At 38.7% G+C, this 24,054-nt stretch overlaps 1 protein-coding gene across 1 annotated transcript; it reads left to right on the plus strand.

Moving 5' to 3' along the window:
* The first annotated feature begins 702 nt into the window (after positions 1–702).
* On the plus strand, positions 703–23,448 carry PLK4 (polo like kinase 4). Its single transcript, XM_065404671.1, has 16 exons — positions 703–746; positions 2,822–2,917; positions 4,191–4,286; positions 4,383–4,497; positions 9,089–10,121; positions 10,932–11,032; positions 13,125–13,498; positions 14,514–14,618; positions 15,103–15,205; positions 16,117–16,266; positions 17,940–18,070; positions 19,000–19,091; positions 19,474–19,621; positions 20,579–20,716; positions 21,828–21,934; positions 23,004–23,448. The coding sequence occupies exons 1-16, from the start codon at positions 717–719 to the stop codon at positions 23,101–23,103; spliced, it is 2,919 nt and encodes a 972-aa protein (XP_065260743.1). The 5' UTR covers positions 703–716; the 3' UTR covers positions 23,104–23,448.
* The last annotated feature ends 606 nt before the right edge of the window (positions 23,449–24,054 follow it).

The raw sequence follows: 24,054 nt of genomic DNA on the forward strand, positions 1-24,054 counted from the left end.
TGTGAGAGAGGCACTACTGGGTTCGGGATAGTTCTTAGTTCCTTTGAGAAGTTCATTCCACAGTCGGGGACCAGCCTGCAGTAGTAATTACTAATGAGTGAGTAATAATAATTTGTCCTTTGTTATTAGGGAAAGGTCCACACTGTAATCAAGGATATGAATTCCTCCTCCTACTCCCCAACTTTGGGAGAGTTCAGATTCGGATCTGAATGACTCAGGATCTAAACTTACCAGGTCAAGTACACCAGGCTCTAATAATACTGCGTGGAAGGAGCCCTCACAAACTCAGGAGTGTGGCTGCATCCAATTAAACGTTCTTCGCTGCATTTCCAGCAGCAGCCTGCAGATGGGGCCAGGCCGCCCCGGGATGGGTCTGCGTTCCATTTCGCACATGCGCAGCAATCATATATTTGTTTATTTCGGGCATGAGTAATCAGCCAACTGCGCATGCGCCATCTCTATTATTCGCAACATGGAGCTACTGGCGCTTCCGAGCGAGCGTGATTACGTCAGCCGCAGCCTCGCTCTAGGAGGGTTAACGGCGCGATTTTTCAAAATGGTGGTGTGGAGGAAGGGAGGTTCCCGCCGGGCCCTGGAGCGGGACAGGAGCGGCCTGGGGCACGGCGGGCTGAGGACGCGGCCATAATGGGGCGCCGCAGCCGCGCTTCGGAGGGGAAATCATAGAAAGGACGCGGGAGGAGCGGCCGGCCAGCACCATGGCGACCTGCATCGGCGAGAAGATAGAGGTGCGGACCCGACCATCCCCCGCGTGGGGGTGGGGCCGAGACCCCACCATTCTCCTGAGCGGACAGGGGCAGGACCCGACCAATTCCTCCGGGACGGGAAGCTTGGAGCAGCAGTCCCGCCCCCTCCTGCTACCTGCTGGGGTGGTGCCTCTCCCATCCCCCGCGAGGGGAGTGAATTCCTCCCCCTGCAGTGTTGTGCTGGCTCAGGGCCTAAAGCTTCCCAGGGGGCGCCCCAGCGCAGTAAGCGCGACTGGGGAGGAGGACACGGATAGGGTGGCCTTTCCCCCGGTCGTGCCCACCACCTCCTGGCAGCCTGAACCCTGGCAGGTGGCAAGTGTGAATTCAATAGCACCGTTTGCTCCTAGGGAACTCCTGCTCTCTCCCCCAGCCTAGTATTTCTTGTGCAACCTGATCTCAGACCAAACTACCAGGCAGATGGTTTCTACTGCCTCTGGGCGTGTTCGCTTGATTGCTCTGCTGTCCAGACCCCGCATGCATCCTGCAGCTTCTGTCTCCCAATGACCGCAAGCCCCGTGGCCAGCTGGCTGCAGTGCAGCAGACACTTGTTACTCCACTGTTAACTGCATGCGTTTCAGAAGCACCTATCGCTGCGGTCTCTGGCCACTCCATGGTATATTCTTTGGTACATCAGGGAGAAGGCAAAGACCAACATTTTGGCGTATTTTGAAGTTACTCTGCTACCAGTCTGTACTGGAAGCCGCTACTCATGTCATGACTCAGGAGACAGAACATGTATATGATTCTGGTTGTGGTCAATCGGAGTTTTGTCTGGACTGGAGAGTCGTCGTGTTGGAAGCTCGAGGTCGATGTAGAAGTACATTGCAGATTAGGGCCAGAGACTATAACAAATACATTGTCTGGTGACAGTCTTCTCTTGCTAGCGATGGGTCCTCCATAATACCATACATCCCACTCAATACTAATACTACCTCATTGTTCACATACAAGTGACAGGAAGTACACGGTCTGCCCTGAGAGTAACACTGAGCCAGGGGACTAGTTAGCAAGATTGTCCCTTTAATTGTGTTGTATCCCGATCAACTGTGGTGATGAAGGGACATTGTTAGGTTAGACCCCTAGGAAGTCAAAAGGTGGTTGGGATCCGCCTACACTATTTCCAGCTGTTGGAATTGGGCTCAGCCCTTTAGGGTACAGGGTGTTGTCCGTGTGCCATCGCTGAGCGTCCCTAGCTGACAAGAGGTTGTTCTCGCTGGAGGGTGGTTGCAGAGCTCCAGGTTGGTCTCCCTACGTACTGCAGGGACAGGGAAGGCTTCTATGCGTCACCGTTTACAAGGGAACTTATCGGCGCAAACAGCTTGGCCACAGCCCTCGGAGTGTGAGTGGGCCCCTTTCGCTTTCTCCCTGCCATGCACATCTGTTGCCATCTCGCTTCAGTTGTCCCACGGGATCCTAGTAGTCACTGGTGCTCAGGGCCCCTAGTGCCCGCTTGAGGGGCGGAGCACCCCCAAAGGGAACCGAGTCTTCCGTGCGGGGGCTGTGACGGGCCACGGGGGGGAGCATCTCTTTGCGGCCGCTTAGGATGGCAGGACGACGGGAAGTGACTCTGCCGCCGCTGCTATGGCAGCGGGAGCTGGCGGCTGTTGTTCCCCCTTCTACTCCCCCAGGCGCGGGAGAGCCGGCGGGAAGGCTGCCCGGCTCCGGCGCCGCGGTTACTGCTCCCCTTTGGCCACTGTGTTAGAGTGCAAGCTCCGGGGAAGATGCCGGAGTGGCTGCTGAGTCTCCTTCTGGCCCCCACGCCCAGCCGCGTTGCCTCTGCCGGCATGTCTCGCAGCCGGTCCGGGGAGCGCTCTATCCAGGTACGCTCCTGGCGCCCGTCCCCTCCTCCCCCCGGCCGGGAAGAGGGCGTAAGTGTTGGAACTAGAGGTGCGGGTGTGTGTGCTGCAGCACCCCCTGGCTTGAAGTGGTTTCCATCATATACATGGTTTACAGTTTGATTGAATGGCTTTCAGCACCCCCACTATAAAAATTGTTCCAGCACCCCTGGAAGAGGTGATGGAAGACTAACTGTGGTGGTCTCTCTCTCTCTTTATCAGGATTTCAAGGTGGGGAACCTGCTGGGGAAGGGCTCCTTCGCCGGGGTCTACAGGGCAATATCCCTAAAAACTGGCCTGGAAGTGGCCATCAAAATGGTAAGTGTTACTACTGCCCCATACAGGGCTGGAGAATGCACGTGTGCCAATGTGCCTTGCACAGGTGCAACCACTGACGGACGAGTCACCTCAGCACATTCCTGTCCTACTATAGCTATGCATACTGCTGCGAGAATATTGCCTCTCACTGCTGGTATCTTCTCCTCCCTTGCCCAACTTTGCTTTTGGTTGCATATCTAATGCTCTGCATTAAATTTTGTGGCTAAGAGCTAGTGATTGAATTGCATATTGCAAAGTTGATAGATATAGATATATAGATATAGATATATATAGGGGTGATTCCCAGACATCCCAATCTGACTGGCTCTTCTTCATGCCAAGTGCAGTAGAAACACATAAAAGATGGGGTTTATCCTCAGCCTGTGTAAATTATCATGGATTTCAACGGAGCTATGGTAATTTACAGGAGGATAATTTATAATCTGAGGATCTGGCCCACAGTTCCTGCCTCAGAATTTATATTCTAAGAGCCTGATCCTGACGTCAGTGAGGTTCCAAATGAGTGCAGGGGGTTCAGCTCACACAGAGTAGTTTGCAGGATTAGAACCTGAGCTTACAGTAGGCTTGCAAAATTCCACTGACCCGTGGACAAGAAATTTACTTTCATCTGCTAAAAAAGAAAAATCATTAGATTTTTCATTATTATCCTCTTTGTGGTAATTGTGGGTAAACAGATTTTGTGCCTGGGCTGGTTAAACTTGATTGTCTTGGAAGGCTGGCTTATAGTTTATCAAAATATCAGTTTGTATTTTATAAACTTTACTTATTCATATTAACAAACTTTTGCTAGAATTAATACATGCTGTATAGGTTTGTCTTCACAAGATTATGTTTTCAGGTTTCATTGAAATGGAATATTTATAAGCAATATGTAGTCAATTTTACCACATTAAACATGCCTAAATATTTCTTATCTGTTTTATTAGTGTCTCCTTTTTTCAGTTCTTATAGATTTGCATGCATAACTGCTTGTTTAACAATCAAATATTATTCCAAATCTCTGTGTTTACTACTAAGAACAAGGTATTAAGTGCACAATATTGTGATTTAAACTCAAAGTGCAAATAGACTGATTTAAAAAAAAAGTTAAATGTAGAAAGAACTTGGGTATCTGTAGGATTACAAAACAACTTGTACTATGCAATATATAGTCAACACAAGTAGAGTCTGATGGTAGCATTCACAACATTCACTGAATTGTGGGATTTATCTTAAAATGTGTCTTGAAACTACTTCTCTGGTCCCTTTTCAGATAGACAAAAAGGCCATGCACAAAGCTGGAATGGTACAGAGAGTTCAAAATGAGGTGAAGATACATTGTCAATTAAAACATCCTTCTATACTTGAGGTAAGAATAACCTTACACTTTGTACACTACCTTAAAATTCTGCTCTCTTCATTGTAAAAGTATTCTAACTGTTTTTTTTCTGTTTTTATGTTCTAGCTTTATAATTATTTTGAAGATAGCAACTACGTGTACCTGATACTAGAGATGTGTCACAATGGAGAAATGAGCAGATATCTAAAGAACAGAATGAAGCCTTTCTCTGAAGAAGAAAGTGGGTTGGATTCTTTCATATAGTGACATTTTTAGTTAGTATTTTTTTTATCATTAAACAGGCATTTAATTTTGATAGATAAAAGTCCCTTTTAAAATGTTTCACTATCATTGCTTTCCCTTGGAGCAATTCTATGTAGTTCTAAATCTAGTAGTACTTGAAAGACTTTGCTACAATTGCATATATATTTGATACATAGTTTCTTTGTTTTCTTGTTAGTCCTGTTTGGGACAGGAATGATAGCATAATAGAATAACAACAATTATGACCTATAAGCAGGGATCCTAGTTTTCTGTGATTAAAAAATCCAAAATTCTCTGATTTAAAAAACAACATAAAAATCCATGTTTTTCTGTGATTAAAATGAAATGCTGAACTTTAGTTTCCTTAGCCACAATATATATAGTTATCAGTAGAACACAATGTTTTATTGATATACAGTAGAACCCCGTTAATCCAAGCCTCCATTATTCGGATCTCCATGTTAACCAACCACCAGCTGCCTGGGGCTGACAGTGGCTGTGGCTCCGGTGATCAGCCCCACTGCGTGGGGCCGACTGCCCGAGCACCCCCCACCGCATCTCAAAATAAGGGATAGAAAGCTCTTTGCCAATTCTCCTGATTATCCCAATTTTTGATTATCCATTCTGGCCCCGGTCCCAATTAGATCGGATAAAAAGGGGTTCCACTGTAATTTTAAATTAAAAAATCAGTCACAAGAGCGGGAGGTTGTGTGCATTGAATAAGTGACATTGGTCCTTCCAGCAAAATTAAGTTAATAGTTAATATATTTTTATTTTTTCACAAAATGTAAAAACTGAAGATTGTTTGTAAAAATGAAAATTCCATGTTTTTCTCTGGGAAACCGATTTCTTGCATCCCTCCTTATAAGTCCGTGTGCTACTAGAAATCAAATATTAAAAACTGGTCTTCAGTGATGCCGAGGTAGATCTTCCCTTTTAACATTAAGGTGTAACCTTTGTTAAATTACAGTTCTAGTCTGAAATATGACTATGTAAAATTGGCACATTCTTACTCCACAGATTTGCGCCTCTGGTATTACATCTGAGTTGCATTTCCATACAACAGGAACTAGGCCTGTTGCGTGATTAAAAAAATCTGTTGCGTGATTAAAAAAAATAGAATACCATTTATTTAAATATTTTTGGGTGTTTTCTACATTTTTCAAATATATTGATTTCGATTACAACACAGAAAACATGTACAGTTCTCACTTTATATTTTTGATTACAAATATTTGCACTGTAAAAAACAAAAGAAATAGTATTTTTCAGTTCACCTAATATAAGTATTGTAATGCAATCTCTTCCATGATAAAATTGAACTTACAAATGTATAATTATGTACAAAAAAGAAACTGCACTCAAAAATAAAACAATGTAAAACCTTATAGCCCACAAGTCCTGCTACTTCAGACAATCGCTCAGACATATTAGTTTGGTTGCAATTTGCAGGAGATAATGCTGCCCGCTTCTTGTTTACAATGTCACCTGAAATTGCATGGCATGGTTGTAGCCGGCATCGCAAGATATTTACGTGCCAGATGTGTTAAAGATTCATATGTCCCTTCATGCTTCAACCACCCTGATGATGGATTCTGCTTGATAACAATCTAAAGCAGAGCAGACCGATGCATGTTCATTTTCAACATCTGAGTTAGATGTCACCAGCAGATTTTCTTTTTTGATGGTTCGGGTTCTGTAGTTTCCGCATCTGAGTGTTGCTCTTTTAAGATTTCTGAAAGCATGCTCCACACCTCGTTTCCCCCCTCAGATTTTGGATGGCACTTCAGATTCTTAAACCTTGGGTCGAAGGCTGTAGCTATTTTTTAAAAAACTCATATTGGTATCTTCTTTGCGTTTTGTCAAATCTGCTGTAAAATGTTCTTAAAACGAACATGTGCTGGGTCATCATCTGAGACTGCCATAACATGAAATATATGGCAGAATGCGGGTAAAACAGAACAGGAAACATACAATTCTCCCCCAAGGAGTTCAGTTACAAATTTAATTAAGGCATTATTTTTTTAACGAGCTTCATCAGCATGGAAGTATGTCCTCTGGAATGGTGGCTGAAGCATGAAGGGGCATACGGATGTTTAGCATATCGTAAATACCTTGCAACGGCAGCTACAAAAGTGCCATGCGGATGCCTATTTTCACTTTCAGGTGACATTGTAAATAAGAAGCAGGCAGCAGTATCTCCCGTAAATGTAAACAAACTTGTTTGTCTTAACGATTGGCTGAACAAGAAGTAGGACTGAGTGGACTTGTAGGCTATACAGTTTTACATTTTGTTTTTGAGTGCAGTTATGTAACAAAAAACATATATATCTGTAAGTTACACTTTCACGATAGAGCTTGCCTTACAGTACTTGTATGAGGTGAACTGAAAAATACTATTTCTTTTGTTTATAATTTTTACAGTGCAAATATTTGTTCCTTGTCAAGTAGATATACACGTCAAACAACTAATTTTTGTTGGTCTCTTGAATAGTGGTTCAGGACAGATATTTCTGTACGTTAGGGGATTTTTTTTTTTTAAAGCACCAAAATACCTGTAAGTGCAATTCATTGTCCTTCACCTGTTAAAGCTTTGCATCATCCCTTATAGATATCATCCCCATAACAGACTCAGGAGCCAGAATTAAGTGATAGAACAGGAAGCTGCAAAGCGGCGTGCTTTAACCAATTTGGGAAAAGTTATTTAAAAAATACTGTCTGCTAGACACAAAGTAGTTTTTTCTGTGGAATAGTGACTTTTACCAGTACAATTCACTCCTCTCTCTCCAAAGTTTTCTTAAGGTCTTTGCCCTCTCCAAACTCCTAAAGGGTAGAAAAAGAGACTGAATATATTGGGAGCAGGTGGGGGAGGGGAATAAGGGAGTTGGCCAGTAGACTAGCTTCTGCAATTTGAAAGATGGTAGTTGGTGTTGCTTTCCAACCAATATGTCTTTAATTGCACTCCAGCTGGGAGGCAGAAGCACTGAAGAATACAGTACATCCCTAGGGATGACTACCAAATTTAAAATGCAGTTCTATTCTGAAGGTAACACCACTGTCTCCAGTGGGATTGCACAGGTGCAACTGATTGGAACTTGTAAACAATTCATTAACGAAATACAAGTGAATATAATTCCTCTTCTAGTTGTGTTGGCTCTGCACTGCCAACAGGCATTGAGGGTGGTACAAACTTATTATTCTCACTAAGTCATAAGGATTTGTTGAATAAGATCCTGCTCTTATGTTGTCATGTAGAGTCATATTGACTGAATTTAGAGGTGGTCTAATGATGAAGCTGACTTGTACACAGTACACTTGGGAATACTTCTGAGTGGCTTCAGGACAGAAGGCTGCCTTGTAGAGGTGACTTTACTGTATTTTAGAATAACTTGTAACTTTTTTTTCCTATGTGCTTCAGGCACTTTGCCAAGAGTGCATCATGTACACAATTAGGAAGGGTGAATTCCTTGAGCTGTAATAAGGATTGGTAATTGAAAGGAAGTGAGAAGAAATGTTATGTTTATGTTGTAATGTGTATGGGATGAAGAGGGGTTAATGGTCATTTGCCTCATCAAACAGTGCTTCCTGCCATAGCCATAATCCTGAAGCAATGGTACAGGACACTATTTCAGTCTGTGTGAAGCCTCAAGGCATTTACCCTCTTGTTCTAGACTACGCTCTTGCTCTTCTCTGTTGCATGATTGCTTTACCTGTTGTGGTAGGGAAAACAGTTTCTAATTGTAACTTTTAAATTAGTTTAGTGGGAGAAGGGACTGCTCAAAATTATTTGTGTTTTCAAAATTGTTGACCTCTGTGCCAGCTTGTTAGTGATCTGTTACACTGTGTCCAAATACCTGGTCTCTTGTGTATATATAACCTATACATCACACAAAACAAATGGGTTCTAGGTATCTGCTTTATATACTAACTTCTAGGGCAGTGATTTTTTTCAACCTTTTTTTATTTGCGGACCCCTAAACATTTTCAAATGGAGTTGTTTGACCCGTTTGGAAATTTTAGATATAGTCTGCGGAGCCCCATGGACCACAGGCTGAAAACCACCGTTCTATGGTAACAACAACCTTTTGCAGACCCATTAGACATAGCCTGTAGACCCCCAGCGGTCTGCGGACCACAGTTTAAAAGCCACTGTTCTAGGGTGTTCAAAAATAAAATCGCTGCCCCATGTTAACAAGTTGTCAAAGCATCTAGGGCCAATTTTAAATATTTTCAATTTGTACTCAAGTTCTTGATTCAGTGTGGTTTTGCACAGTGGCAACGAAACAGATTTGATTACTGGATTACAAGCGCCATTTCCATGTTTCATGGATTTGCCTTAGAAACACACAGTCTTGGTGAGGCAGCTAAGCAGTATGGTAACAGCAAATAATCTCTCCTCTAATCTCTTTAATATAATGACAGTTACATTACACATTTTTAGTAGTAATTTGATCCTAATAAATGGGTCAGATTGGGGCAGATAAGAAGATACTTAAAAAGTCATGTTTTGATACTTACTGTTTCAAATATTCTACTAAAACCAGATTTTATATTTTGTGTTCTAACAGCGCGACACTTTATGCATCAGATTATCACAGGGATGTTGTATCTTCATTCTCATGGAATATTACATCGGGACCTCACCCTTTCTAACCTTCTACTCACCAGTAATATGAACATCAAGATTGCTGATTTTGGACTAGCAACACAATTGAAAATGCCTCATGAAAAGCATTACACAATGTGTGGAACTCCTAATTACATTTCTCCAGAAATAGCCACACGGAGTGCACATGGACTTGAATCTGATGTGTGGTCTTTGGGGTGTATGTTCTATACTCTTCTTATTGGGAAACCACCTTTTGACACTGACACAGTCAAGAACACATTGAATAAAGTAGTATTAGCAGATTATGAAATGCCAACTTTTTTGTCAGGGGAAGCTCAAGACCTTGTACACCGGTTACTTCGCAAAAACCCAGCAGATCGTTTAAGTCTTTCATCTGTACTGGATCATCCTTTTATGTCCAGATATAACTCTGCACGAAGTAAAGATTCAGGAACCGTGGAGGATTCAATGGACAGTGGAAATGCCACAATCTCTACAGCCTTTACTGGCTCTTCCAGTGTCAGTGTAAGTGGTTGCTTGAAGGAAAAGAAAAGGCTCTTGGTTGGTCAGCCACTCCCAAATAAAATGACTGTATTTCCTAAAAATAAGAATTCCAGTGACATTTCATCTGTGGATGGAAGCAGTTCTTATAATCACTGGGGAATTCAGGGAAAAGAAACTGGCATAAGTGGTAGGGGAAGAACAATGCAACTTACTGAAGAGAGGCCACATTCACGTTATCTTCGGAGGGCCCATTCTTCTGATAGGTCTGGTGCATCTCGCAGTCAGATTCAAGGAATATCAAACACTGTGGAGAGATGCCATTCCATAGAACTGCTTTCAACGACCAGAGTAGGAGTGATGGAAAATACAGAAAGATTTTCACCTGTAAACAGCTATGGTGATATTCCCCCTATATTTAAGGATAAGACTTCCTGTAGTTCTGGTTCTTTTGAAAAGCACACATCTCCACCTGTGAAAGACCAAACACAGTAAGAATCAGTCTGATTTAGAATTGGCAGTTTTAAGATAAAATCTAGAAGAACTATCTAGCTTGTTAAATGCATAATGTTATGGAATAAGCTATAGTAGAAAAAATATATATTTAAATTTCAGTCATCACAAATGCATTTTCTATTAGTGTTTCAAAAATGGGTTCCCCTCCTATATGTCCCTGGTGAAAACGGCAGGGTCCCATCATGAGGGGAGGAGCAAGTCTTGACTGCTGAAAGTCTCTGCAAGCGGGGCTTAGATGCCAAGTAGGAGGAGGATGTGGCTTCTGCCAGTATAGCTGTCTGGGGGCTGCAGAGGGGTGGGGGAAGAAAGCCCCAAATGCAATGCTTCACCAGTAGCCATTGTCCTCTGCATGTGCAGGTTCCAGGTCCTAATTGATGAGAGCCCTGGCTGGCTTGAATTTGTCAAACTTCAATTAACTAATAGTATAACTATAAACCAATATATCTATTTTAGACTCTATTCATGGAAATAATATTTGCTTTTTTGCTATATTTGCCTGGTGCACCTGTCCCATGTTATCTGGAGTCTCCAAAGTTCTACATGATTCTCTTAGCCCCCACAAACATGTTCTGTTACTGTCTCTGCATCTGGAATAGTATTACTTTTATGTTATACAAACATACAGTATAATCTTGTTTATGGATGTCACTTTTATTTCACAAAAGCTGTACTACTCATTCAGTAAAAGAGCCCCTTTGTACAAATTTATTTAGCTTTAGGCTCAATAGCCAATAAATATTCATGTTTATTGTTATGGAAACACTTACAAATATTTGTGTATTTAGCTCAAATTATCTCTGTCCAATGAAGCCCAGTATTGGTTTATTAGAACAGAAGTCCCAGACTGAAACAATGCAGCAGTGGCTTGGAAGCATACAGACAAACGGTATGAATTTACAGAATGTTGTTTTTTTAATTGTCAAGTTTGCATGACCTATACAATCTAAAGAAATGCTGTTACTTGCCCCAGGCATGTAACTACTTACTTGTCTTATAAATTTATATTTCCTTATTTGTGACAAAAGGACAAATTAATTATATGTGGTGAAATAATCCAGTACAATGGGATGTACTGCTAATATTACAAAAGAAATAGGACATTAAATAGTGTTTGCTTCCATGGGCGGGGCGCAGTCTGGCTTCCTGGAGGAAACATGGGAGGGTACTTAAAATAATGAATTACTATGATGTGTCCCTTCAATATTTAAATGTTGTTTTTCTATGCAGATAAACACATTATGAACTAAGAGGATAGTAAATGGTACAAGAATAGCGGCCTGCAGTATCATAAGTGAAGCTTGATAGTCAAATTGTGTAGCACTCGGAAATGAGGTCATCCTCTCCTTTGGCTACCATCATTAACTTTCTGATTTTTTTCATTTATTTTACTAATAAAAACTAATACCAACAGGAAGATTATAGTACAGAATTTTATAGTCCTTCCTCATTGTTCAGTGCTGACCAGAAGCAGAACAACTCTGTGCCTATTTAAATGATGATTTGAAGTGTGAAGGGTAAAATTTTCAAAAGCACTTAAGTCCCACTGACTTTTTCCAATGGGATTTAAGTTCCTGAATGCCTGTCACTTTTTTGAAAATTGGACTCTGGTGCTTTTGAATATTTTTACCCTAACTTCACTATTTTGGAGATACTGAGATGTTATTCTTTGAATAACATAAAAATGTTTTGTGTATGAGTGTAGAGTATGAAAGACAGATGATGATTAGAGCTGCAGAAGGGAGGGTGGAGAGAAATACAAAAGACACACAGAAGGGAAGGAGGAGTTCTATGCCATGCATTATATTACATCATATATGCAAATTGTACATAATAAAGATGTAATTTAACCAAGAGGTTTAAATAACACAAAACCACTGATTTTTCTTTGTTTGATATTGCCAGACTCCCTTTCCCCTGGGGGAATTGTAACCATATGATGTATACTTGGAATTACCCTATTCCTCATATAACCTAGCTATCTCTGCTCGCTCTCTCTCCTCAACTCTTTTTTATTCTTTTTGCATTGCTTCTATCCCATGGCAGAAAGGATGCATTCATTGTTTGGGTGAAGGAGAGAGATGAGGCCAATTAAATATTGGCCTCATTTAATCAAATATAAAGTAACAGTCATGGCCAAATCAAATATAAAAGCAATCTGTTCCCCTAGTTGAAGGTGGGAAAATATAGCATAACTATTCACACCTACGAGTGTAATCTAAATTTCTAATCTACCCTTTTGCTGACATATGACACAAAAAAGGCAGAATATTGTAAATATTGTTTTTTATTTATGGCAGTAGCATATTCAAATATTCTATTTCTGTCTAGTTTATAGCTAAAATAGAAAACACTTCTTAAAAAGTGCATTTGAGAAGTGGTTTTTATTTTATCAAGAGTTTGCTATATTGTAATTTCAGTAAAACTCGCTAGTCCTTTTAATAGTACTACATACATTACCTGAGTGGCAAATTAACAATATTTCTTTCCACCAAGGGAGATCAAGTTTGATTCCTGTTTTAAATTAAATAAATATTTAGAAGTGTACTAGTAGTGGAATAATTTGGAAACAAATTATTCAGAAATGCTGTTTCAGTTAAGGTACTCTGCACCCACTATATTTAAAAGGCAGTGATTGACACATTAGTCACATTCCACATAGTGGAATTTATTTTAAATTGTATTGGAGTTCAATACATATCTTTCAAATTTGAGTCATTTTATTTTGGAATAAACTAAAATGACACACGGATCTCACAGCCTAGAAATGTTACTCAATATTGAGGGCTAACCAACCTTTCTTCTTCAGTTACTTAGTTTTATTTTTTAAATTTTAGTTACTTTGAAATTTTTTTAAAGACCATGAAATAGTTCCTTCCTTTCTATCCCACTTCCTCTTGTCCCTTAAGAACTGAGAAAAATCTTCCAAAGTAATGAATTTCTTAAACCTCTAACCTGAACACACTTATGCTATTTTTCAGCTCAGCTGAGAGAGCCTCTGGATCACATCAGTACTGATAACACAAATGGAGGTTTCCGATACCATCTAGGTGTGCAGCAAGAAACATCAAGAAATGCCTGGAATGGCTTAAAAGATGATAAAAATCCCAGTGCCCCCATTGACATTGCACATTCTATAAATGAGATCAGTACAAAGAAATATACCTCTGGACTTCAATGTAAATCTGACAAAGCTCAACCAGCATCTGCATTTGGTCTCTATCCAACTTCAGAACAAGGAAAAATCAGGAGCAAAGAACTATTAGGACATCAGAAACCTACACTGCGAAGTATTGTATCTCCTCTGAATGCTCACAGGCTAAAATCGATCAGACAAAAAACAAAAAATGCAGTGGTATGTTTTGTTTTTTGAAATTATAAAAATATATATTTATGGATTAAGTATAGTGAAAATGGAGATCCTTTTCTTTTATGCAATTGCTCAGTAAAACAGGTGTGCTCACATGCTTTCTAAGATGTATATTAAAAGAAATCAAAGATTAGTATGGCATAGTAAATCTTAGTCTTCATTAGTATGGTAAACTTCAGTCTTCATATAATCTAATGCCATTACTGATTTTTGGCACAAATGTTAGTGTAGTCTCATTCTGAGTTTACAAGTAAAAGAAAACTACAGCCTGACACAAACTAGATATATTAAAAATAGACATGTTTTTTAAGTATTTGAAAAATGCACACTTTAACTTTACAGGTCTTGTTTTGAACGTTAATGTGACCAAATTAAAATATTGTGTGCACGTGGTAGCAATATAAAACATGAACATTTCCTTTTAAGCTATGTATCTTAATTGGAATTGAAGATAATAGTCTTGCTCCCTCTCACAAACACTCTTGACCTCTTTTCCTCATTGCTTTCTTTTTTCTCTCCACCTCTAAAAATAAAGTTCTTTCAGTCCCTGCTTATCTCAATTTCTTGTTTTTTTTTCTCATTCTTGTCTCTTTTTTCCTTTGTTTCTCTTACTGCTTTTCCCCCCCCTTCATCCTCCATCTGTTCTATCTCCTCCCTTACCCTAGTATTTGAAAAGATATTAGGGCTGGTCTACCTCCTAATTTCTGATTGGTCACTTCAGGAAGCCACACACTTGGCTATATAACTCTTTGTTCATGCTGAACAAGCATTAGAATTGTCCTAAGTAATAGCATTACCTGTACAAGTTACTTCAGGGAGCACAAAATCAGCTGCTTGATCTTTGTAATACCATTGTTCATTTTTATTATGAATTTGCCATAAACATGGAGTGGGAGGAAACAAATACTTTTCTGAAACATTTGTGTTGGGGGGAAATGTATAGTGTCATTTGAGCAAGAAATTAAATTTTAACCTGGCTTTTATTTTGTGTGTGTTTTAGGTGAGTATTTTAGATGCAGGAGAAGTGTGTATGGAGTTTCTAAAAGAACTCCATTCCCAAGAGCTTGTGAAAGAAGTTCTCAGAATATCTTGTGATGGAAGTGTGGTGAGTAGTAATTTAACTTGAATTGATCATTTCCATTTATTATAAATATCAAGTGACTATAGTATTAAACTGTTCAGTATATCACAAATAAAAGCAGTAGCCTTTAACTATATTAACCTTAATTTGAGTATCAGTTTGTTTAGAACACTTTTTATCCTTTAGATAGCAGTTGAATATTTTGCATCAAGGATGGGTGCGAAACTGCAGATATTTTCTTCTTGGGTAGTGCGGCCTTTGAAATGCGAGTAGCAGACTGATTTGTTTCTGTTTTTAAAGAAAATAGAGACCTCTGATTTTGGTTTTAGATATAAAACTGGCTAAACTTTTAGCTGAAACCTGCCAAAGTCAATTAAAATTGCTTAGACAGAGGAATACGGTAGTTAAGCCTTGCATTGTGTAACTTCCATCCACAGCTTTCAGATAAGGAATATTGTGATATACTGTATAGCAATATAACTATAAGATTTTTGGGGGCTTTTGTTAGATCACAGTTTATCATCCAAATGAAGGAAGAGGCTTCCTTCTTGATGATGGTCCTCCCTCTCCTCCTGAAGATGTTGTTATATACAACTTTGACAACTTGCCAGGTAGTGTAAAATTTCTTTTTTTTTTAAAGTAGATTAAAAGTGTGGTTTTTAAAAAAACTTTGTGCATGGTTGGAATGAGTACTAGCTTTTAAATACTTTATGTTGAATACAATGGAGAAAATGCCTATTCATTTAGGAGCAAGACAAAAACTAGAGCTCTAATTGAAACTGACTACTTTTTTCTCCTTGGAAATGTAATGAGACTTCATAACGCTGTGAGGTAGGGTACTGGTCTTCATTTAATGACTTCCTTATAAGGAATCACTTATTTGCCTACATTACACCATATGGGGATGGGTAAGATAGAAGCTTTTTTAGTCTTTTTGGAGTCTGGTATTCAGACTACTTAAACTTGAGGGAGGGGTTTCCAAATAATCTTCAAAGCTGGCAACCTAACCTCTACTTCTTTGTGGCCATAGTTTGAGCCTGAGTGATTATTAAAGCATTTAACACAGTACTTCTCCATATATAACAATTGAGTAATGTATTTCACTGAATGGTTAGTACAGCAGCCTACTTTTTGCTTTAAAGATCATTCACTGACTTTACCAAAACCATCTTGAAAATATTCATAAAATGTGTCCATCGCTTCCTAACTTAAAGAAATCACTAGCATATGCTTTGAATGATATTAATATATGAATCTACAGAAACAATATATTTCACATGGAAATGAATGTCCTGTACTGGCCTAACTTTAAAAAAAAAATTGTTAGGGTAAAACACTTAAATAGCTCTGTAAAATACTACCAGGTAAGTTCTTGAAAGTTGACTTTCCCCATTTTCAGTTAGTAACAGCTAGACAGTGACAGATCTCACAAATTAAAAATAATTCATTATAATTTATAAATAGGTATATATTTTCCTTCTGAATTAATCAATTAAAAGAGTTTTAAATCTTCTTCTTTTAGAAAAGTACTGGAAAAAGTACCAGTATGCAGCCAAATTTGTACAGTTGGTAAGATCCAAAACACCAAAAGTTACCTTCTATACAAGATATGCTAAGTGCATGTTGATGGAGAATTCACCTATTGCAGATGTTGAAGTTTGTTTTTATGATGGTATGTATTCATATGGACAATATCTTTAGCTTTTTACTGCAACGATTAAACCTTTTTAGCAAAATTGTACTGAAATCCTGGTGATCAAACAGAAACCATGTGTAACTTCAAGCTTTAAAATTTTTTTGCCTAAGAACAAATTGTGAACGCTTCCAAGTTTAAAAAGGAAAGAGTATTAGAATTTTTTAAAGTACTGTATCTATTTTAGTATTTTGTCAATTGTTCTTCACCCTAGCACACAAGCCATTTAAATACTGTTAAGTTACAATACCCACTATCTCCTGGCAGATTCAGTTATCGAGTGTTTTGAGCACGCACCACAAGAGTGGTATTAAACTACTGTCACTCTCTTTGTGGATCATCTTCCTCCCTACCTGTGATTGTTTCTCATTTTAGATGGGTGAATAGTGTGCTTGCTCTTAGATTTTCCCTGTCATTATCTAGAAAAAATTGTGACATTTTTAGTAGAAACCTCAAGAGCAAGGAATCCAACCATGTCTCTAAATGACTTACAAATAAAGAAAAGCTTTCAGGCCAAATTCTTTTCTGGTGTAAATAGGCATAGCTGCATTCAAATACAATGAAGTCAATCTTAGCCCTTCCAAAGCAGTAGTAGTAGTTACTTTTTTCTTGAAGATTGTGTAAGAACACAAATAGATCAGTATTTAGGGAAGTCCACTTTTCAGTAGCACTGCTGAGAAGTGCCTGTTCTGCAGAACAAGCTCTTGTTTTGTTGTATTTAAATGGCCCCTTTCATTTAATTGAGTAAGACAAATAATGAATACATTCTTCATTTTTGTTTCAACAGTTGTAACACAAGAGCACTGTCCTCTAATACTTGATTTCATTATTTTAATGTCTTGAGTTGGAATATCTTAACACAGTGGTTCTCAACCTTGCCAGACTACTGTACCCCTTTCAGTAGGCTGAATTGTCTTGTGTGCCCCAAGTTTCACCTCATTTAAAAACTACTTGCTTACAAAATCAGACCTAAAAACACACGTGTCACAGCATATTATTCCTGAAAAATTGCTCACTTCCTCATTATTACCATATAATTATAAAATATATCATAACCCAAGGTAGAGAAATACTGCTATAGTATATACAGAAGTATAAACAAGTCATTGTATGAAATTTTAGTTTGTACTGACTTTGCTAGTGCTTTTCATGTAGTCTGTTGTGAAACTAGGCAAATATCTAGATGAATTGACGTACCCCCTGGAAGAACTTTGTGTACCCCCAGGGGTACATGTAACCTTGGTTGAGAAACACTGTCTTAACATAAATATTTAAGTAGTAATTTAAAGGTGAAGTGGTGTGCTATGAAATTCTGGGCTGGATCTCATCTATGTATATTTGGTTATTGTTGTGTTTGGGTTTTTTTTTTAAATGCATGGCATTTGCACAGGAACTATATCTGATACTGAATATACATTAATACATTAATATATGTTAACATTATAGTTGACCTGTTTAAGTCGCTTTTTGATTTCTACTAGGTTTAGAGTTCATCTTGGATTGAGTTAAAGGAATGGATATGTTTCTCTTTGCAACAAGTCTTACGTATATTATTTCTTGACAATTTCTGAAGAATGTAGCAGCAGTAATTTGCTGTACTTGGTAACTTTTGATATTTTAGAGAACAAAATGATTAGACTTTGTTTTTATAGGGGCAAAAATACACAAGACAGCAGGTATTACTCGAGTGATAGAAAAATCTGGGAAATCCTACACTTTGAAAGAAGAAAGTGAAATTGGCCTGAAGAAGGAAATACAAATATATATGGATCATGCAAATGAGGTAAATATTTATTGCATAGGCACCTCTGAGTGCAAAGTGCCCGCCTCTAAACTTGCAGCCTTTTTCACCGAGGTTGGCTCCAGGACTATCTTCTATCCTTTTGGTGCCTACTTTTCTCTTTAATGTTACGACTTTTTAAAATGCAATCAGACTTTATAAAGTAATGCTATCCCTATATTTGATTAGTTAACTTTCAATGTAAATTAAAGATAATTGTGAAAAGAGCCTCTGTTGCTTTTTCTGCAAAGCAGCCTTGCAGATATGTGAAAGAGATCTGTTTTAAGCAAAAAATGCCGCTAATCTGCCCTTAGTGGAATACCCATTTACCAACCAACCTTTCAGGCCCCATGTCTCCCAATAAGCAGTCACAGGAATAATCATACCACCTCTCTGTGGGCTCGGGAATAAGAAACCAAAACCACACACCCACTGTGTGCATTTCCACTCCCTACCCTCATTTTACTGTGAGCTTCCTACACTGGGATCCTGCTTCTGTCTCCTCCCTTGGCCTGTGAGAAGGGAAAGAGGGGGTGGTATGGACTTTAGATCTTTCCCTATAGGGGCACATTTTCAGTGTCCCTATAGAGTGTGATCCAAAGTCCATTGAAGTCAATAGAATTCTAATGATCTTCAGTGGGCTTTGGAGTAGGTGCATGGGAGTGAGCTCTTTGAGCTAAAGGAGAATGAGTTGAGCTCCCTCTAAAGGCACAGCAGTGTGTCTAGGAGCTGCTCTCTATACTGCTAACAGCAGAAATATTGCAGCCTTGTCAAAACCAATTTCCTCTGTACCAGTAAGCCTTAGCAAGGCTGTTGCGAACACCAGGCACACCTGTCACATTAGATAGTCCATGTTAGATATTTATATAGCACTTTCATGTTCTCAATATAAACTAACTTTTTTTTTTTTCTCCTTCTCTTCACAAAACTAGGGACACCGTATTTGTCTTGCATTGGAAGCTGCTGTTTTGGAAGAAGAAAAGAGAAGTGAAAGTGTTCCCTTTTTTCCAATAATTGTTGGAAGGTAAAAGTTTATTTTAAATAGTAGCAAAACTAGGCATGTAAACATTTAAATATCTCTGGATTAATAGACTCTCCTTCATTGGTATAAAATACAATTAGACTGCATGCAGGTGAGTTAAAGAAATCTAGATCAAAAGATAGCAAACGCATATGAAATCTGAAGTTCTTCAATGAATGGTGCTATAAAGTGCTTCATAAACGCAGCCCAATTTTACAGATAGGACAGTAGAGCAACAGAGGTTAAGTAACTTGTCTGAAGCCACACAGTCAATTGCAATTAAGAGAAGCCAGGTTTCCTGATTAAGCCCGCTGCACTTCACGCAATTATCCCCAGTAAGAAGATTCACGAAGACCTTTATTCTTGTGCTATTTTTAATTTCCAGGAAGCCAGGCAACACTGAATCTCCGAAGGCTTTGGCACCTCCCTCTACTTTAGTGGATGTAAACTGCACAGCGAGAGATGCTACCTCAGCGGATAGAAATATAGCTGTGAGCTCTACTCCTTGTCATGTTCCCAACATAAATCCTTCTGTAAGTAAACAAGTATGTAGATTTGAGGATTGCTGTCTAGTTAGAATTCAAATACACAATAATTACATTCAGATACAAAGGTAAATTTTTATGGATTTAACTTGTGTACCTACCAGATTTGATTACAAATACGGTTAGATTAAAATGTTTTATGACACAAATTGACAAGCAAAGAAATTGTAACTTGATCTTCAATTCATTTGTTCTGTCTAGGTTTTGTAGGAATCTGAAAAAGACATGTCATGCGGTACCTAACAGCAGTAGAGCACAATTTGATACCCTTACTTCTGATGCCTGTTTATGAAGTAGAGAATCACTGCAGTTGTGACAGTAGGAGACTCTAGTTAAGGGAAAATAGGCTTAAGTAGAAGAGGGAATCTGCTCTCTCAGGCCTGGTCCACACTACCCCCCCACTTCGGACTAAGGTACGCAAATTCAGCTACGTTAATAACGTAGCTGAATTCGAAGTACCTTAGTCCGAACTTACCGCGGGTCCAGACGCTGCAGGCAGGCTCCCCCGTCGATGCCGCGTACTCCTCTTGCTGAGCTGGAGTACCGGCGTCGACGGCGAGCACTTCTGGGATCAATCCGGGATCGATTTATCGCGTCTAGATAAGACGCGATAAATCGATCCCAGAACATCAATTGCCTGCCGTCGGACCCGGAGGTAAGTGTAGACGTACCCTCAAAGTACTTACATGGTATAAAAGAGGTCCTGTTACCAGTCCTTTAGTTCAGAGGATGAAAAATATAGTGAAAAGTATCAATTGCTGGTTTGTAATCCATGCATGCTGTAGAGTAATTAAAGTGGTCAGATGACGTACGTAGGAGACTAAATATTTTAACCAGGAATAAAGGAACATAAACATCTAAGGTTTTTATTGCTAAAACTAAGTGATCATGGTCTCATAATTAGTAAGGACAACAGTGTTGTGTATTTCTATGTTCTATTTTTAGATATCATATGAAGGCTCTGTGTTCACCACTACCATTCCTGAAACAACCTGCTCCTCCAATCAGCAAAAGGAATGTAGTCCAAATTCAGCCCAGCTTTTAAAATCTGTATTTGTGAAAAATGTTGGTTGGGCTTCTCAGGTGAGTAGTGAATTGCTGATTTAAAGTAGACAAGTCCAGGTTTTTTTGGATTTCAATTAAGTATTTTTTTTAACTAGAAGAAAATGTATTAAAAATGTTTAATTTTGAAAATGTATTTAGGCTTCACTTGCAAGCAGGGAGTATACAGTAAATTTCATTAAACTATAGTTTTGGTCACTTTTTGAAGGCAGATAGGTTGGAAAGTACAGGATAGGGCAATAAGATGATGGAGGGGGGAGGCTCAATATGAATGAGGAAACTGGGAACTAGCCTTGAGAGAAGACCTGAGTGGAGTAGTTCAGCTAACCAGTACTACTTACTGAAGTTCAGATTAACTATCTATTTGAGACGATGGAGAAGACCAGAACTAGTGGAGAGATATAACTCTAAAAGGTTAGTATTAATTGACTCATCCACCTGTTGGAGAGGTCATTCTGTATATACCACTCTAGAAGAGTCTCTTTGTTATGTTAATTCTCCATGTAGATGCTATAACTCTCCAACAAGTGGATGAGTCAACTAATACTAACCTTTTTAAACAATAGGATGACACTATGAGTTAAACTAAAGGGCTATTGGTCACTTTTGTACTTGTCATTAGTTGGGTACTATTTTGGAGGAGGAATTAGGAGTGAATTTTCTATGCATTGTTGGATATGTGGTTTCTTTATGGTCTTTCTGCCAGATAAGGGGGGGGGGGGGGGGGAAGTTGAAGTTTACAAAACAGCATAATCCAGACATGAATTTATGACCTGCTTCTGGTCCTAAATGAGTCTGTAAATTTGTGTAGTAATTTGTCTAATTATACCACATACTGTAGAACCAATAGCCATATAAACTAACCTTGTATTAGTTTTTGTACAAATTTTATTGCACAATTCTTAGCTAAATCGTGCTACTAAACTTGAGTAAAATTTCCACAAGTGCCAAAGTCCTATTTTTCAAATCTGCCTAAAAATCCCTTTGAAAGACAATGAGGCTTGGGCTCCTAGGTGACTTTGGCATTTTTGAAAATTTTACCATAAACTTCTTAAAATAGATAGTTATGGTATGCAACTTTAATTATTTGAAATTTTCAAGCTGTAATAACTTTGGACACATCTCTTGTCAGTTGACTAGTGGAGCAGTGTGGGTTCAGTTCAATGATGGATCCCAGTTGGTAGCACAAGCAGGTGTCTCTTCTATCACTTACACATCTCCAAATGGCCAGACAACTAGGTGAGTCTTAATTCTATAAGCATATACATTACATTCAAACTAAATGGAAATACAAGATAAACTTTGCAGTTGATATCTAATATTGACCTTTCACAGTTACTATTTTTTAACTCCTCCAAATGTTTACTTTGATTAGCAAGTTATGGAAATTAAAACCATCTCTTTACTATAATTTCATCATATGGAAACCCAAATGGTCTATGTGTGTAGTACTATGTCCATAGCGTGTAGATAAAAACTTTACTAGTGTTGTAGCACACACAAAAAAACCCCAAAACCCAGATGTGTGTAACTTCATATGTGTTTTGGCAATCAAATAAGTGTAGGAATAGCAAGCACATAATAAAATTTATCCTCTGTCAGCCCTGGATAAGATGGGAATGGGTTCTGTCTATATATCTCTTCAGTATGAGATTATTTTATTTATATTGCTTGCTCGGTGATTAGAGGAAGCTTTAATGAAAAGAACTATATCCATTTTTCTGAAAACATGTCCACAATTTACAAGTTGAGGGAATGCCCTAGTAAATAGCTAAGCTACATCAAGTGTATAGACCTGATGACCTCAGCCCAAACAGTAGATGACCTTTGAACACAGTAGATGTTCTATTTTGAGTCTCAAGTGACTATGGCAAATACGTTTTATTGCTGTTCAATTAATAAAATTAGGAATTTCACACAATGGAGTGTACAATAAGATATCCATTTGGATACTAGATTTGCAGTTAGCTGCTCAACTTTTCTCTTGTTTTTATCAAGTTATTATATGATCTCTAGAATCCTGAACACAAGAATTCTGCAAGTAAAAAAAATTAGACAAATTCACTTTAGGTGCTCAAGGCATCCAAATACATATTTAGACAAATCAGTAAGTGACTTGAATTCAGAGAGGCTGAGCACCCACAACTCCTGACATTAAGTTAAGGATCCATAGATTCCTAACTTTAGGCACCCAAGTTTGAACATGTCTTTACTCTTTAGTATTTTAATCTGCTGAAATCATATATGGATGTTCTGGGCATAGAAATTGCTTCTACTACTTACTTGTGTAACTTCCTCCACTTGCTAGGTATGGAGACAATGAGAAATTACCAGAATACATCAAAGAGAAGTTGCATTGTCTGTCTTCAATTCTTGTGATGTTTACCAATCCAGCTGGCCCCCGCTGACGAACATAAAGCAACATTTTGGGCTAGAAGGCTTAATAAATAACTTGCTGGCATTCAAGTAAAATGACTGATTTACTCAGCTTACCAGAAACTCTTATAGTTCAGAAATTCTACTCAGTGATGTCTGCTAAACAGCAGGAAGGAAAGTGTTGCTATTACATCTAGCCAGGCATTTGTGAAACACATCTTACAAATGTGTAATACTTTCCTCAGATAGAGGACACAAAGTTGTTCTACATAATAGATTCTGGGCAATCTCTGAGACGAACTGAATTTTCAGGTAAAGAATCCCTGAACAATCAATCAGAATTGTACATAGTTTGTTTGTTTCTCCCCCCCCCCCCCCCCCCCACTGCTCAGTCAATGCTGGCAATCAAAGAAAAAGCATTTGCACTGTTGAAATATTTGTACCTGTAAATAACTTGTATTTTATGTGGCTTACAAGTAATATGTAAAAATATACATTGTTTTATACTTGTTTTATATTTTTGTAGCAACAGTTTCTAATGAAATTTCCCTGCAAAAGCATTTTATAAAAAAAAAAAATAATAATAAATGCAGTGGTAATTGTCCAGCTCATTTGGTTCATTTAACTAAACCATTGCCTAGGGCATTCTCAGATGATGGCACACTGATGTGTGCTGTGTGTGTGAGACAGTAAAAAGGTACAACTTTAGTTGTAACATTCTGATACTGAATAAAGTCCCTGGGCACATCACCTCTGATTTTTGGCCCACTGAATCCAAGGGTGTATAAGGACTGGAAAAAGTGCAGCAGAATGGTGTAGAAATGCAAGGCTTATTAGGCCACACCCTACTTATAAAATATAATATAATATATGGAGCTATACCTATTCCTTAAAACTGGAAGGGACCCTGAAAGGTCATCGAGTCCAGCTCCCTGCCTTCACTAGCAGGACCAAGTACTGATTTTGCCCCCGATCCCTGAGTG

The sequence above is a fragment of the Emys orbicularis genome, chromosome 5 (assembly GCF_028017835.1).
Source record: "Emys orbicularis isolate rEmyOrb1 chromosome 5, rEmyOrb1.hap1, whole genome shotgun sequence".
NCBI lineage: Eukaryota > Metazoa > Chordata > Testudines > Emydidae > Emys > Emys orbicularis.